The sequence below is a fragment of the Dermacentor silvarum genome, chromosome 11 (genome assembly GCF_013339745.2).
Source record: "Dermacentor silvarum isolate Dsil-2018 chromosome 11, BIME_Dsil_1.4, whole genome shotgun sequence".
In the NCBI taxonomy this organism is placed as follows: domain Eukaryota; kingdom Metazoa; phylum Arthropoda; class Arachnida; order Ixodida; family Ixodidae; genus Dermacentor; species Dermacentor silvarum.
In genome coordinates this window covers 19,396,013-19,412,376 of record NC_051164.1, presented here as the reverse complement: position 1 = coordinate 19,412,376, position 16,364 = coordinate 19,396,013, and the positions used below count along the sequence as shown (strand labels likewise).

The 16,364-nt window shown below is 47.7% G+C and overlaps 1 protein-coding gene across 1 annotated transcript in view; it reads left to right on the top strand.

The window, feature by feature from the left end:
- LOC119433739 (2-(3-amino-3-carboxypropyl)histidine synthase subunit 2) overlaps positions 1–12,806 on the top strand; it is a 30,031-nt gene extending 17,225 nt beyond the window's left edge. The window contains exon 6 of the mRNA XM_037700998.2: positions 9,638–12,806. Coding sequence (XP_037556926.1) covers positions 9,638–9,777 — 140 coding nt within the window. The 3' untranslated portion in view covers positions 9,778–12,806. The remainder of the gene's footprint in view (positions 1–9,637) is intronic.
- Positions 12,807–16,364: the final 3,558 nt, after the last annotated feature.

The following is a 16,364-nucleotide window of genomic DNA, read 5'->3' as shown; positions in this document are numbered from 1 at the left end:
TGTCTGTGGCACAGATCTTTCTTGCTGCGAGTATAAAGCAAAATGCCTGTTTACATCGTCCCTTCAAAGCGCACTCGGCAAATTTTAAAAAATATACAGTTATCATTATTAGCAATAAAATTTTTTATTATTTTCCTGCAAATTTTAGTCATCTTCGGTTTCTGTCGTATTTTTCAACTTTTAAGGTTGGCATGTCTGTACATGGCAATGTCTATTTTATGTGCCTGTTTTCAATCAATCAAATTTCCAATCAATCATAGTTTTATCATGAAGGCATTAAGTTTCTATGCGCATGCATAATCACTCTTTGATATTGAAGTGAAGGCCACAGTCCGTCAAACCAACCTTCCAAATTTTACACGGATGGCATTCATTGATTCTTCTTTGGTTCTTGTGAAATAAATGCTGTGACACACTCATCGGTAGATGCCTGTACGTAGTTTGTAAAGTGTGGTTGAATACACTTTATTACTTTGGAGATATTGTCTGCAAACTAGTTTAGTTGATAAACCCTCCTGCAGCACCTGCTAGCAAATGGCACTCATGTGCAAAACACACAAGGAAGTAGATTCGACTTCTAGTTCTTTAGTTATGAGAGCAGTTTGTTTTAATTTGTCATTCGGAACCTCAGCTTGGTAGTGCAAGGAGATTGTCATCACTACAAATGCCTTCACTCTCTCGCACTTTTTTCTGCAAATTTAGCTATGGCACGGTCACATAATCACAACTGATAGCTTTGAAATTGGGACTTTTGCGGATAAATCTAAATTTTTAATTGCTACCGCTTTTTTATTTTTTTTAATCCAGTAACACAGCTTCTTACAAATAACCAATTTAGCCAGAGTGAAATGTTGTTGCAGGTGGCCTTTGAGTGAACGAGCAAAGGAGGCAGATGATGTCAGGCATAAAGTTGAACTTCCAAGCGTTAGCTTGTGCGAGCCACTGTAATGTACAATCAAGCTAGCTCTGGTGATATTGCTATAAAAAAAAGGCATATCCCACGCATATGGGGAAATCGGTGATAAGCGAAGCTTTCTTTGATGTTTACTGCGAATACCTTCACTTCTCCTTTTGCCTTTCTATGCTCCATTCCATGCTCTGGTCTGATTTTGTTCCCTTTGCTTTTTTTCTCCACTCTCTGCTCTTGTTGCGGACTTCTTCACTTCATTGCCTCTTGTTCTTGTCTATTCGGTTACAAATACCCAGTGAATGAAATTGTTGTATACTCAGCAAGACAGCAGCAGCCAGCACCCCCGCAAAGTGAGGAGAACGGGCAAAAAAAGCTTTGCTATAAAAATGTGCAATAATAGCCATTCAAATTGGTCTTCAGAATGTACAGTGCATCTGAAGGAACTAAAGTAGACTGGAATGTTAAAAGCCCCATAGCAAATTTTGATCATGCGCTGGAAGTTGTTACGTGCCCTCTAAGGGAGCATTCTACAGCAAATATTTTTCCAATTGGTTCATTAATATGCAGAGATTTTAAAAAATTTATGCAGAAGCTCCTCTGGGCTAAGTAGGCGTAAACATTGTGTCACTTGCTCATCTCCAAGCAGCCCTGTGTCATTATCAATGTTATAGAACTTGATCCGACTAGTACAAACGACAGCGCTGGGGCGACACGAACTGCTGCCGACGGCAGCACAAGTCCTCTAAGCTTTAAATCATCTAGGGAAGCAACAGATCTAACAAATAACTGCTGTAGCCTTGAATAATTCTTGAAGTCACGTGTCACTGGGAGTGACATTTCAGCAACGCAAATAGCATGGGCACACTTGTGCATTCAATTTCGACTCTCCAGCTGGGAGCGGGGCATCCACGAGAAGAAGGGCATTTGGTTTGAAATTTCTTCTGTTATCCTGGCACACAGTGGTGTAATACTTTTCAGACACGATCGTCGGCACGCATTTTATACACTGCACTTGTCCGTTTGAAATGGCCAAACTTGGTGAATGGCGTGTGGTGGATGTTCTAGAGGTCCTCCTGCTAGCCAGATATGGCGATTGATGAAAAGTCAGGCGGACATGTCTGGTGAAGAAGATGAACTTATGGAACTGGCAGCTGCTGCCCGAGGAACACTCAGCGGCATGAGATCTAGAAGCAGAATGACATGATGACGATAGCACCTCTTTTCGTGGCAGAAGTTAGATGTTACAACAGGGTTCTTTTAGATTATAAGCCCTGTCAGTACAGAGGAGTGTCTGCCTTTCTGCCCTACGACAAAAAGAAAAACATTTGTGCAAACAAGACATTGCCAAAAGGCATGGTGCGTCGCTTGCAGTGTGAGCTGCTACTGTGCCTATGCTACAATGCATGGGCTGTTGTTTTGGCGGGATGGCAATGGCCATTTGCACACATTGACAACATTTGCAGGATCCTCCAGCTGCCTTTGCACAACTGTTCTTCAGGCAAAACGGCCGTTTATCACAGTCGGACACTTCCATATGAGCATGCTTAACTTAGACCAAACAATTTTTTTGCTATTTTATTTATCTTCTTTGGTTCCAATTTTATGCAAGCTTCCTTTAATTAATTCTCTGCAAAGAATTGTGAAATATCTGGTTCATCAGATTTTGCCAAACAGGGTGTCAATTACTTGTATACGATTCAAGGAATGCCCTAAGAGCAACGTTATTGCTCTGCCTACCCTAGAACAAAAGTTGTGAGACTTCGAAGTTAAGCTGCATATAACTCTCTCAAGTTTCATCTTCAAAATGTCACAACTCTTGTTCTAGGGTAGGCAGATGAATATGGTTGGTCTTAGGGCATTCCTTGAATCATACAGAAGCTATTGATAGCTTGTTTGGCAAAATCTGAAAAACTGATATTTTTCAGATTGCAGAAGATTAATTAAAGGAAGCTTGCACCACCTGTTGTCGCAGCGACTGGCCGCGCTCCGTATGGGCTCCGGATCCCGAACCTTCGACGAGCGGTTCCCCTGTTTTCTCACCACTGGAAATAGTATCAACCGACGCAACTCGGAGAGCGGCATCGATCGAGACCAATTTCTCCAAGATCCGGTGAGATCCTCGCATGTTATTGACTCTGAAAGTTTTGGACCACCGGGACCGCCGCACTAAGCCTTATCCGCGCTTCACCTCCCTCGACGCGGGCGCGCGTCCGTTCCCACGCCAATTTCCACGCCTAGTCCGCTCAGATGGAAACCGACGGCACCCGATCCCCTGACACCATGGACGCCGACGCTTCGTCCGGTCAAGACGAGGACGACACTAACTGGTTTCTTGTCGCTCGGAAGAAGAAACGCTTAGCTCAAGCTGCTGCGGACCTGCCGCCTCCTCCGGCACCCCAAGTCCCCCGCAAGACGAATGCACGTCTCCCACCACTGCCTATTGACGACTACAAGATTGTGTTCCGCCCGAGAGACGGCCTCAACCTCGGTGCGTGGCCTCAACCTTCTGTTGCCCGAGCCATCGGCATAGCAGCGGGGCTGGACAGTGCCGTTCTCAACGAACTTATCATTCGCATCCGCACTGACCAAAATCTTGCGGTGCTCAGCACACCGGACGAGAACCTCGCGGCACGGCTTCAGCGAGTTCAATTTATCTGCATGGGCCTTACCCAACACGCCGTCCAAGCGTATGTAGCTGCCCCCGACAACTCTTGCAAGGGAGTAGTCTCGGGCCTTGAACCAAACACCACTACAACGACGCTTCTGGAAAACCTCCGCTGCTCAGAAGCTCCTGTCCTACACGCTCGCATGATGGGACCTACGAATACGGCCCTGATAACATTCTCCAGCACCCATGTACCCCACTACGTCCGTATGTACGGTGCTGAACTCCGCTGCCACATCTACCGACCGCGCCAACAAGTATGCAGCGTGTGCTTGTCGATGGGCAATCGAGCTGACGTCTGTCCCATGCCCGACAAACCCCGTTGCGCGGCGTGTGGTATCTCCAACCCACCGAAGGAACATGAGTGCACACCTAAATGCATTCACTGTGACGGCGCTCATCCCGCTACTGACCCTCGCTGTCCATCGCGTCAACTACCGGCACACAACAAGTCGCACGTGCTCCGTGAGCACAACAAACGCAAGGAACAGCGTCCCCCGCCCGGACCAGCACAGGGCCAGCTTGGGTCGACGACTCAGCAGGGCGCTCAGCAAAACCCGACCCAATCGGAAAAGACACCAGGGAGCTCAGCGGAGAACCCCTGGACTAGGGGACGCAGCCGCACTCGCGGCTCAACCGGGGATCGCCTCCAAACTGACCGGAGTCGCTCGGCTGGCGGCTCCAAGGGCCGGACTCCCAGCCACGGCCGTTCGAGGGACCGTGGCCACAACAAAAAGGGATCCGACAAGAAAGAGCAAGCGGTAAGCTGGGCAGCGCAGTTCCCACCTCTATCCCCCTCTCCACACACCCCCCCTTCCGTCACACAACACTCTAAGCCACAACCCACTCCGCAACCCATGACGACCGACAATGAACCGCGCCTTAATGACTCCGTGCAAACCTCTCGCACAGTCTATTGCACACAACAGGCACTGAACGAAATGGCCGCCTCCCTAAAGACTGAATTGGTAACCCTAATGCAGGCGGAAATGCAAAAAATGAAGGAGGTCATTATGGCTGAAGTCACAGCTCCGCTTCAACAGTTAATACAACAAGCCCTGCAACCCGCTGTCCAGCAGATGGTGGCCGATATTAAACAACAGATAGCGGCTGCACTCGGCCAACTTTCAATCTCTCCACCTTTGTCCAAACGCTCCCTTTCTCCTTCACGTGAAACACAAAGATCACATCCTTACCTTCGCCCTGCCCGATTACCGTCACCGGACCGAACACCCGCCCCGCTAAACCCGGAAAGCTCACTTCCCAGCACCTCCCAGGCCGACGTGCCGCCAGCCGGACAGCCCCCGGGTATCAACCAAACACAAATAATAGCTGATCATGGCCAGAAACCGTAGGGTGACACGCACTACCTCCCAACTCCTAAGCGTGTGGCAATGGAATTGCAGGGGCTACCGCCGGAAACGCGGATCGCTTACGCAATTCATTGCCACACAGCCCCATCCCCCCGATGTAATAGCGTTGCAGGAAGCGCATTGCACTCCTACACTTCCCGGCTACAACACGTACACAGACACAATAAATAACAACACACCACACCTCGCAGCTACATTAGTGTCCAAACATATGACCGTTATCGAACACACCCTCCAAAGCTCACCCATACCGCACGTACTTCTCGAATTGGTCCCGTGCTCTCGCTCCAGTAGCAGCCTGTTTGTACTTAATATCTACAGCGCACCTAATGCGAGGAAGCATGAGTTCGGACATCTTTTCGCACATCTGTGCAAACACGCTAAACAGATGGTCATTGTAGGCGACTTCAACGCCCCGCACTCTGCCTGGGGTTACCAAACGGAAACACCCAAGGGCCGCCGGCTTGCTCAGCTTCTTGCGCTTCATCGCATGACTCTGCTGACGGAACCAGATCAACCAACACGATTAGGCAACAGCGTAAGCAGGGACACATGTCCTGACCTCACAATGGTCAGAGGGGTAGGTCAACACTCTTGGAGCAATCTCGTGGAGAACCTGGGCAGCGACCATTACATTCTAGCTACTGAAATACAGGTACAACCAACACGCACTCCTGAACGTACTATTAATATAACAAATTGGGATGCATTTAGGCGTAACCGGTCCACACTAGCTCCTCAGGACACCCCCTCCCTTCAGGAATGGATCAAACAACTTCAAACTGATCTACAAACTGCAACTCAAAACATCGCTGCGACGACAGAGGCGCCCGATGTGGATCGCCATTTGCTCCATCTCTGGGAAGCCCGCAGAGGCCTGACCTGGCGGTGGCGGCGGCAGAAACATAATCGGAAACTTCGTCTCCGCATCGCCCGCCTAGATACGGAGGCAGCTGACTACGCGAACACCCTCACTAGCAACAATTGGCATAGCCTTTGCGATCGCCTCAGCGGCACGCTAAGCACACCTCGGACCTGGTCGCTGCTCCGCGCATTATTAAACCCTACGCAAACCAAATTACACACTGCCAACACAGTCCGCACCATCCTCCATAAATCAGGGCTCGATGACAATACTCTACTTCACAACTTACAGCAACGTTACATTGCTACAGGTACCCGCCCTACCTACAGAGACTACCCACACGTAGACGGCACCCCCCTAGACGCCGATATTACAGAAGCCGAGGTTAGGGCGGCCTTGCAGGGCATTAGGCGCAACACCGCACCCGGGGCTGATGGGGTTCAATATGCACTCCTACGCAACCTAGATGATCGGGCCATTCAGGACTTAACTGCATTCTACAACGACCACTGGAGGAACGGCACACTTCCACAGGAATGGCGCCATGCGGACATCATACTTATTCCTAAGCAAGGGAAGCCACTGTCCCTCCAGAATCTCCGACCTATATCCTTAACTTCATGTGTAGGTAAACTCTTTGAGCGGGTTGTACTCTCCCGGCTACAACCCTTTCTGGAAGACAGCCAGTTCTTCCCGGATACACTCTTCGGCTACCGCCCTAGCCTCTCCACGCAGGATGTTTTGCTGCAGCTTAAGGAGGACGTAGTGGATGGCCCCACTACGGCACAGACAAGAGCTATTCTGGCCCTGGACCTTAAGGGGGCCTTCGACAACGTCTCCCACGACTTAATTCTAGACAATCTGGCTTCTTCCCAGTGCGGCGCACGCACCTACGGCTACGTGAGAGCTTTCCTTTCGGACCGCACGGCCACTATTGGCATCGGAGAGCTCCGGTCTGACGTCATCACACTCACAGGTAGAGGAACGCCACAGGGCTCGATCCTATCGCCCACCCTCTTCAACGTGGCTATGGCTAAACTGCCCCACTTACTAGACCAGATACCCACTATCCAGCACGCTCTCTACGCCGATGATGTTACGATCTGGGCAAGCCAGGGATCAGACGGTGCCATCCAGGATGCTCTCCAGGAAGCTGTGCGTGTCGTGCAAAACTATGCAGCCGCAGGCGGCCTTACCTGTGCAGCCGAGAAGTCCGAATTACTCCTCGTGCACAAGCGGCGCCGCAGAACCGACGAATCCCCGAATATCTCTCTTTTTTTACACGGCAGCCCTATCCCTCAAGTAGCTAGACTCCGTATCTTAGGCCTCCATATTCAATCTGATGGCAAAGCCTCGCACACTACACACCTTCTGGGTCAGCAGATAACACAAGTCACACACATGATACACCGCATTACTAATCGTAGAAGAGGCCTTCGCGAGAAAGATGTCCTCCACATAGTACAGGCTCTGATAATCAGCCGGCTCACCTATCATCTCCCCTATCAGAATCTCACCGTCGCTCAGACTCAGAAGATGGACGTCCTTCTACGGAAGGCAGTGAAGGCGGCTCTTGGGTTGCCTCCACATGCTTCCACAGAACGCATTCTTCAGCTTGGCATCCACAACACCGTAGGTGAACTTATTGAGGCTCATCGGAACGGTCAGCTGCAACGTCTCAGGCGCACCCGTCAGGGCTGCGCTATTCTCTCTCGTCTTGGCTACCCTGTCCCTGAGACACCCACACAAGTCCCACAATATAACCTTTCTCCTGCTCTACGCGCTAACATTCAAGTAGCTCCGATTCCCCGCAATATGCATCCCGAGCGACACGCCGGCCGGAGACGTGCCCGAACTCAGGCCCTGGCACGCATTTTTGGAGATGGAACCACAGAAACACCGGTTCTTTACACTGACGCGGCCCGCTACCCAGGGAGGCGTGCCATGTGTTTAGCTGTCATTGACAACACAGACGCGCTTAAGGTGTGTACCACAGTTCTCACAGCGGACAGCGGCTCGGCAGAGGAGGCAGCTATTGCCCTGGCCATTGTCCACGCCTCGATCCTTCCCACATATGACTCCCCCATCACCATAGTGACGGACTCGCAGGCTGCCTGCCGGGCCTTCGCGCAAGGACTTGTGACTGCACACACACATCGAATCCTCTCCTCTGTCCCCCCTCCCACGCTACGCAGGGTGCGTATCGTCTGGACTCCTGGACACGCCTCTCTCCATGGTAATGAACGCGCTAATGCGGTCGCCCGAGGTCTGACTGGCCGGGCACCATCGGAAGAGCTGTCCAACCCAGACGACGCACCGGCAGAGCCCCTACACTATACCGCGACGCTCCAGTACTACCGAAAGGGCCGCCATAACTATCCCCCTCCTCATCCTTCGCTTAATAGGGCAGATGCCGCTGCCTGGCGGCAACTGCAGACCAATTCATTTCCGTGTCTCCAGATGCTACATCTCTTTTATCCCACCCTACACCCTTCCTACTGTCCCTACTGTGGGGCCAAACCCACGGTGTACCATTCTACATGGGAATGCCCAAACCCTTCGGGTGTTCCTCCTATACCCAACCCTACCGTTTCCTCTTGGGAGTCTGCGCTGCTCAGCACAAGCCGGCAGGAACAGCAATGGCTGATCCAGCGGGCTCGCGAAGTCGCGCATGGCAATGGAGCCCTGGACTGAGGGCCCCACTCATTGAGGAAGAATTTCCTACTTGTTTTCCAAATAAAAGTTTATTCTCTCTCTCTCTTGCACAAAATTAGAACCGATGGAGATACCAAACACAGATGGATCTCATATTTGGGCAACAAGGAGCCCCGAGCCGCAGCGTGTGCGTTGCCCGCTGCTGGGGGATGTAAGCAGAATGTTGCCTCAAGGGGCACAGCTTCATGCTTCTTGCAGCAGCCCAGTTTCGGTTTCGAACACTCTGATAGCCAAATTTCGTCATGCCATAGTTCCGTGGGTAATTTAATTTTTCCAGATCCGCAAGTTGATATGGCTTGTACTCTGTGGAGAGCTAACTTCAATGCCACAATTACGAGAGCCCGCTGAAACAAAAAACTTAGAAGTTAATAGATCTTTTTAATTAGTAACTAATTACCCCGTATCACCCATCACCCTGTGGCCGCGACCACTGAGCGCACGTCTCCAAAGCAACCGTCCTTTTATTTCGGAATAGCCATTTTTAAACGTTACTTAAAACCTTCGTAGAAATGCCTGGTATATGTACAAGTTTTCAGAACCCATACTTCTTAGAATTAAGTTTTTTTGTTTTTTTTTAAGAGCCTTGTCCCTCCTTAAGAAAACAAAGGCGCTTTAAAAGTACACTAAAATGAAAAATAAATTGGGCTGTACAAATAAATTAGCCTTTCTGCAATACCGAGAAGGCCGCGCTTATCGTGAGAAGGCTCTTGGTGAGCCAGAAAAGGCACAAGAACTAAAGACAAGTGACGACACCACTTTGAAGCTCCTGCACCAGTTGCTGTAAGATTATGGATTTTGACAACATCTGCTTGAACCTAGTTAATTTGTTAATGACAAAGATGGACAGCACTGTTTCAATACCTTTTACTGAACCACAACGGCCCAAATATGAAAAAATACTTTGAAATCCGTGACGTCACGCTGTTGTACCAGCGCAAAATTCCAAGAAATTGAACTTTTCTTCTATGTTCGAACACTCCACATATTACTGTGAAATTGATGTAACTTGAGTTTTGAAATAATACTTTTGTCAGTGTTAAAAGGAATTAAATTGAACAGATCAAGTGTTTCTCTTAAGTGATGCAGCTAACTAACCTCCTGCTTTGCAGGCGAGTACCTGATGAACAGGACATGGCAAGGGCTGGAAACGCACCTAGGCCAGACACCGGCTGCCACCATCAGCAAAGGCCAGACGGGTCTGGCTGCCGGCTACGTAGGAGAAGGCAACGGAGGACAAGCACAAACATAGCTGGTCTAACTTGCTCCGACCTCCGCTGAAAGAACAGGTGCAAGCAGCGCTGCCTTTGTGGCTGGCCTTAAACAATCATGCTAAACATCACACGACAGCCATTCACGTCTGCAAAGGTCCGACGAGTACTGTCGTGCTATTTACTGGCCTAACAAGACAGAGGATCGCAAGAAGGTGGAAACTTGAAGTGGTCAACTGTGGTCAAATGAGAGATGTCCAGACCTGCCAACATTAAGGCATGAAAAATACTACAGTTGAAGCCCAAAAATACTAAGTTTTGATTATAAATACTAAAAATTGCTTTAGTACTCAAGATGTAGACTGTTTATTATTAATCACAGCATTTGTTCTCTAGGAACAAACAGGCAGGAAAGGAGGAAGAGTGCCACAGACAGGCACTCTTCCTCTATATTCACAGTTAGAATGATCTGCCTCTGAGAAGGAAATAGTCGATCCCGGATATATTGAACACAAATGGAATAGCGAAATAGTTTGATATATCGACAATCGAAATATAAAATATGACTACACTGGAATCTCGTTGATCAATTCTGCATAATATGTTTTTCGGGATAATATGTTCTTTTTCCCAATAATACGGTTTGGTTGGATAATACGTTGGATAATATGATTTTCGGATGATACGCTTTATTTCCCGGTTTTCGTTAAGATCGTATCAACGAGATTCCACTGTAGTTTAATCTCATTTGACATCTCCGCACAGTTTCCCGAGATCGTGAAAAGCTGGAACTTACCGGTTTGCTTATTTTTGGCTTATTTTTTGCTCACGACCGCTGCAAGTCGCTCGCGCTGTGGAATGGGCTTTGCAACGCTAACCCTATAAAAGCCCGCACCACCCATACACAAGACCGTGTGCGCCTCGGTCTTTTTGTTAAAAAAAGGTAGAAATAATAGCACTGCAAAAGCAAACTATCCTGTATAGATACACGCCGTGTCACCATCAGCGCATGTGTACTGCGAATCGCACGTGAACTTGCCTGGCCGCGTGTCCCTTACAATATTCGCCATTTAAACAGCCATTTCGTCATATGTGGACAACGAGCCAGCCGGATGTTGTTCCAGGTTTTGGAACCGACTTTCTGTTGGTGCCAATCGTCCTTGCTTCGAGACTGGTACATGCTCTTTTCTTTCTCGGCCCTTCCCATTCAGCCTCTGTGTCCGTGACTACCGATACTACACACATGCTGTTAGTTTCGAAAGTGCCACTCAGCTTTTCAGAACATTCAAGGCTGTTCCCACTGACATGTAACTGTGTGTGCATGAATGAAACGCATTCAGCGTAAACCCGCGAATCACACAGTGACGAGTCTTGCGCACCGTTGCCACACTTTCCGCGAAGTGCGGATGTGGCATGGGGTGATTTTGGTAAATTAAATCTAATGTCCGTCGAAGTGGAGGTTGGGGTCGGATTCACTTTAGCCACGCGGAATCCTAAAATGCCGTTCGCGGAAAGTCTTTGTCTACAAGAAGACAAATCCGGCGGCGCAGCATCACCAGTTCGGCATCCCATGCGTGACACCACTCTTTGAAAAGATTGAGTGTCATCTACGCTTTCTTGTGAAACGCATGTTAGACTGCAAGACCTTTCGCATTTTTGAAGCAGAGTAGCGATCTGCTCTTGCCGGTAATGAACGACCGCAGTTTGCACGAGCCATCCATATGCGTAGCGAGCTAAACCGGAGCGTACTGCTCATTTTTTCTTTATGCCACGCCCTGCCCTTCACATTTAATATCTTGTTTGACAGCATCTGCCAGAACAGTGCCGTTTCACATTTGTCTGCATTAAATATTTACACCGACGCAAGAGGTGATCGCGTGGTTGTTAGGAGAAGCACACTTGCAGGGGTGCGGCACGGCGTTCGATATATCGAATGTGTTGCTGAACGGGAGTTCAATGTACACATAGTACATCAGTATACTTTTACATAGGATTTTCAAGGGGATGTTTACAACTGTTCGATATAGACAATAATACAATATATCCGGGATCGACTGTATTCATGAAGTTTATTCCTGAAATATTCACGTAACAGTGACTAGAAATATGGTTGCCGTTATACCTGTATGGCTTCAGTGAAGTGGCTGGCATTGCAGTTAGCTATCTGTTCAAATAATCAAGCGGGTCTGAAAGATCCAGCTCTGCAAATTGGTTGGCGACTGTATATTTTTTAATGGGTTTTGTCCAAAGTTGGATGCAAATAAAGAATCGTAAATCCATTACTGTCTCTACGACAATTGTAAACAAGCTCTCTAAAACCCAAGGCATCTTACGATACAACCATAAATGTTGGCAGCTATAGATGTTGCTAGAGCCAACGTTCCGACAAGTGGACTTGTCTTCATCCTGACGAAGACGAGTCCGCTTGTTGGAATTTTGCTTCTTCAGACGACATCCCTTGTTCGACCACTGCTGACTATTTGAGAGCCTGCATTAAAATGTGAAGCTATGCAAGTTGACTTGTGTGCATCATTTTGAGTGTTCTTGGAGGCTACTACCCTCAAGCTGGACACCCTGCATACAGCTTCTCTCAAAGGCAAAGAAGAGGAAAGTGTGGCATGTACCCTGTGGATGCTGCCCCAGGTTCAAATATTGATGCACCACTCCTTGATGCAAAAAGACCACGAGACTTTGCAGTAAAGAAATTAAGTTTATAGGAGCAAACTTGTTGAAGTGCACCAATTCTGCTCATTGACAATTTTTAAACTGCATTTCTTGCATCTTCAGCAGTGGTGCACCGACGGGGGGGGGGTGTTCGGGTGTTGAAACCCCCGCCCCCAGGCTTCCAGCCCCAGCCACCAGTCCAACGTGTACATTCAGCAGCTCTGTTCACGTTGTCATTAACATTCAGGAGGTGGCTTGAGGTCAATCCCCCCCCCCCTCCTGATTAACAAAAACACTCTATCACTGTCTTGTATTTATTCATTCACTCTTAAAGTACTTTGAGTACAACGCTGAAGAAATAAACAGCGTGATCGTCCTTGGTGTCATTATTACTATAATTATTCGGCATTTTATTTACTGTTGGATTCCTCCTGGCTAAAGCAAGGAAATTGCATATTATGCAAAGTACTTGCTTCCCCCCTACCACACAAAAATGTAACCCCCCCTGGCAGAGATCCTAGGTGTGCTACTGATCTTCAGATTCATTAAAAGTGCACAGCTGCAGAACAGATTAAGAATTTTGAATTCATTTGTGAGTTTTGCCACGTTTACTGAATGTGGACTCCATGCAAGAACTTTTTTACAGCAACCTCAGATATGAGAACATCAACTATTTTATGTCCAGCATAGCAGGAAAGCACCGATCTACGACATACTGACAGTTACATGTTACATAGTAAATGTGATTCACATCATCATCATCAGCCTATATTTATGTCCACTGCAGGATGAAGGCCTCTCCTTGCAATCTCCAATTATCCCTGTCTTGCGCTAGCTGATTCCAACCTGTGCCTGCAAATTTCCTAACTTCATCACCCCACCTAGTTTTCTGCCATCCGCGACTGCGCTTCCCTTGTCTTGGTATGAATTCTGCAACTCTAATGGTCCACCGGTTATCCATTCTACGCAATGCATGGCCTGTCCAGCTCCATTTTTTTCCCTCTTAATGTCAATTAGAATATCGGCTATCCCGTTCGCGCTCTGATCCACACCGCTCTCTTCCTGTCTCTTAACGTTAGGCCTAACATTTTCCGTTCCATGGCTCTTTGTGTGGTCCTTAACTTGTTCTCGAGCTTCTTTGTTAACATCCAAGTTTCTGCTGCATATGTTAGCACAGGTAGAATGCAATGGTTGTACATTTTTCTTTTCAACGACAGTGGTAAGCTCCCAGTCAGGATTTGGCAATACCTGCCGTATGCACTGCAACCCAATTTTATTCTTCTGCAAGTTTCCTTCTCATGGTCAGGGTCCCCTTTGAGTAATTGACCTAGATAAACAACTGAATTACAGACTCTAGAGGCTGACTGGCGATCCTGAATTCCTGGTCCCTTGCCAGGCTATTGAACATTATGCTTGCAATGTGATACACAAGCAGGTCCCAAAGTAAAAACTGTCCGGGGGACAAGCTCTTGTTAAAGCATGTATAAAATATAACAAGATTAAGATGGAAACTAAGGCTTAAAACAGCAGAAATATACAAATCAACATATTAGAAGCAATTAAACAACACATCAGGTAGTTTAAGATTACACAGGAACGAGCAAAAAAGGTATCGATTGTGATTTAGGCATGCGAGTACAATAAGTGAACAGTAATTACTGACATCTTAGTCATGTAAAAGCCGATCTTAGTCATGTACATCAAAACTCATTTTATGGGGTGATTATACATGAACAGTAATTTGCTAATAACAATGAAACAGAGTAAGAGTAAACATCCAGTCATATTTCTAACGCGTTTTACTTAAACATTGACATATATTATTACAACGAAGATGTTTATGCGGACCATGTGCCGTCGTCGGAGTTCGCTAAAAGGGGGCCACGTGACCTAGCGGGAGAGGAGAGGCAAAGAGGTCTTTTCCCCTGTGAGAATGCTGTGAGAGGGTGCAGATGAAAAGGAAAACAGGGAAGGGGGGTTGACGTAAGTCGCGCCATCCAGTACTCGCGTTGGAGGGGGAGAGCGAGGACGCGCCAACCAATGGCGGTATAGGAAAAAAGTAGGTCAATGGAGGTGTGGGGTGTAAGAGTTTGCATTAGCGTTGGTTGTATATACGGAGCTTTGGTCAAGGACTCTTGTCTAAGACAGTCGTAGAAAAAAAAGCTTGCGAAGAGTGCTAGGAACGCCGTTGCGCGTGGACGCCAACTAGTCCCATCCCCCGCAAATAGCGTTGTTCGGGCCAGCCAAGCGGCCGTGAATGCACAGCTTCGCTGTTCGACCATCTTCATGAAGTGGAAGGGGCGGTGATTTTTTTTTTTTCAAACTTGAAGCACAGGTTCATTTATAAGTGTTTCAACATGTATGTAACATGTTTTAAAATTATTTACAGCAGTGCTTTGGCTTTTGATTAAGGTGTGCGCAATTGTGCACTTAGCACCTGAAGGGGATACACAGAATAAAGAAACAAGAAAAATGTCATGACACTTGGGAAGAACTCCTAGTCGAAGGTGCAGGGTGCACCTTACACGAGATAAGGACAGAGAATCGGCAGAACAGATACTGTCAAAGTGGTATATACAGTTAAACCTCGATATAACGAACTTCAATATAACAAAGTATTAAATGTTTGTACCTTGTCTACCAGACCGTGTACTTTTAAAGGTGAGTGCGCGTCTCTTCCTCTAGTCCGGTCGCGGCTGCACATGGCTGTCAGGGCGGCAGCTCACACGGCCTAGCTTGGAGGTAATCTGCAGCGGTAGCATTGCAGGGCGAGCCAAGATGGCTGGTGGCTTCGTGTGCGCTGTTTTCCCGCACACCTAGTGCCAGAGGTTATGTAAGCTCGGGTTTCAGAGATGTGTTGAAGTGAGACGCAGACTAAGCATTGGCTCCCTGTTGTCAGCGCTCTTCATTACGCCAGCGTTTTGGCAACAAGTGTTCATGGTCATCAAGTGAGATATCTGTTCTTGTTTGCCTGCGCACGCATGACACCATGCTTGTTAACTTAATTAAAAAGCGAAAGCTTACTGCAGTTTATACGGCCAATAAAACTATGAACCGTCATGCAGTTAAATGTTTTGTCGTAATACATTGCTATCGCTATCAGTGCTTCACCTTTCTGGCAGAACTTCCTACTTTTTTTACTCGTAGACCCAATACTAGTAACCAAGCATAAGGGCTACCAAAATTTTAGATGTACCTGAACTTGGTCAATTTCTTGGACATGATGCGCGTGCACAATGTTGCAAATTTACAACAAACATGGCGGCCATGAGCAACAGGTTGTCGCCCGTTGCATTGGTTCATGTGATTTTAACACGAAGCTTTCTTTGCGGCATCCGACGGGATTGATATTGTCGGCACAGTATAAAACCATATCTTTGGTCGCCAACTCTCAAATCAAACAAAATGATTTTTTATTACAGAGAAGCTGTTTACCTCTAGCCCCCGTATGCATCACCCGCATGCGTTGCCGGGTGGGGGGGTACCCTGGGCAGCTTACGTCCCTATCACGGCGCGTGGACTGAATGGACACGGGTAGGGGAGAGGGGGAATAGAGTGGCGACGGCGCCTGTGCACGTGGCCTGCGCGCGTCGGAGGTGACGGCGCGGCTGTAGTGCTCAGCGGATGCGGCAGGTGCATGTGAGGTGCGGTGACCACGGCAGCACTTGTGTCGGCGTAGTGTGGTGCCATATGAAAAAAATATTTCATAATATATGCAGTCCATGTATGCAGCCTAAACAGCTTCGCTGGTAATCCGTACCCAAATGAATGTTGCGGCCCCACGAATATTTTCATTGAATTTAGTTGTTTTTTTTCGATTTCCTGATAATTTGGAAATCTTAATAGCCCTTTCCACGAGAGAAAAATCCGTTGGCGACTGTATTGAATAAAAGGATGAATTTCAATATAACTAAATTTCGATAAACAAAGTGCCTATTTTACTGAATTCGTCATATTAAACATC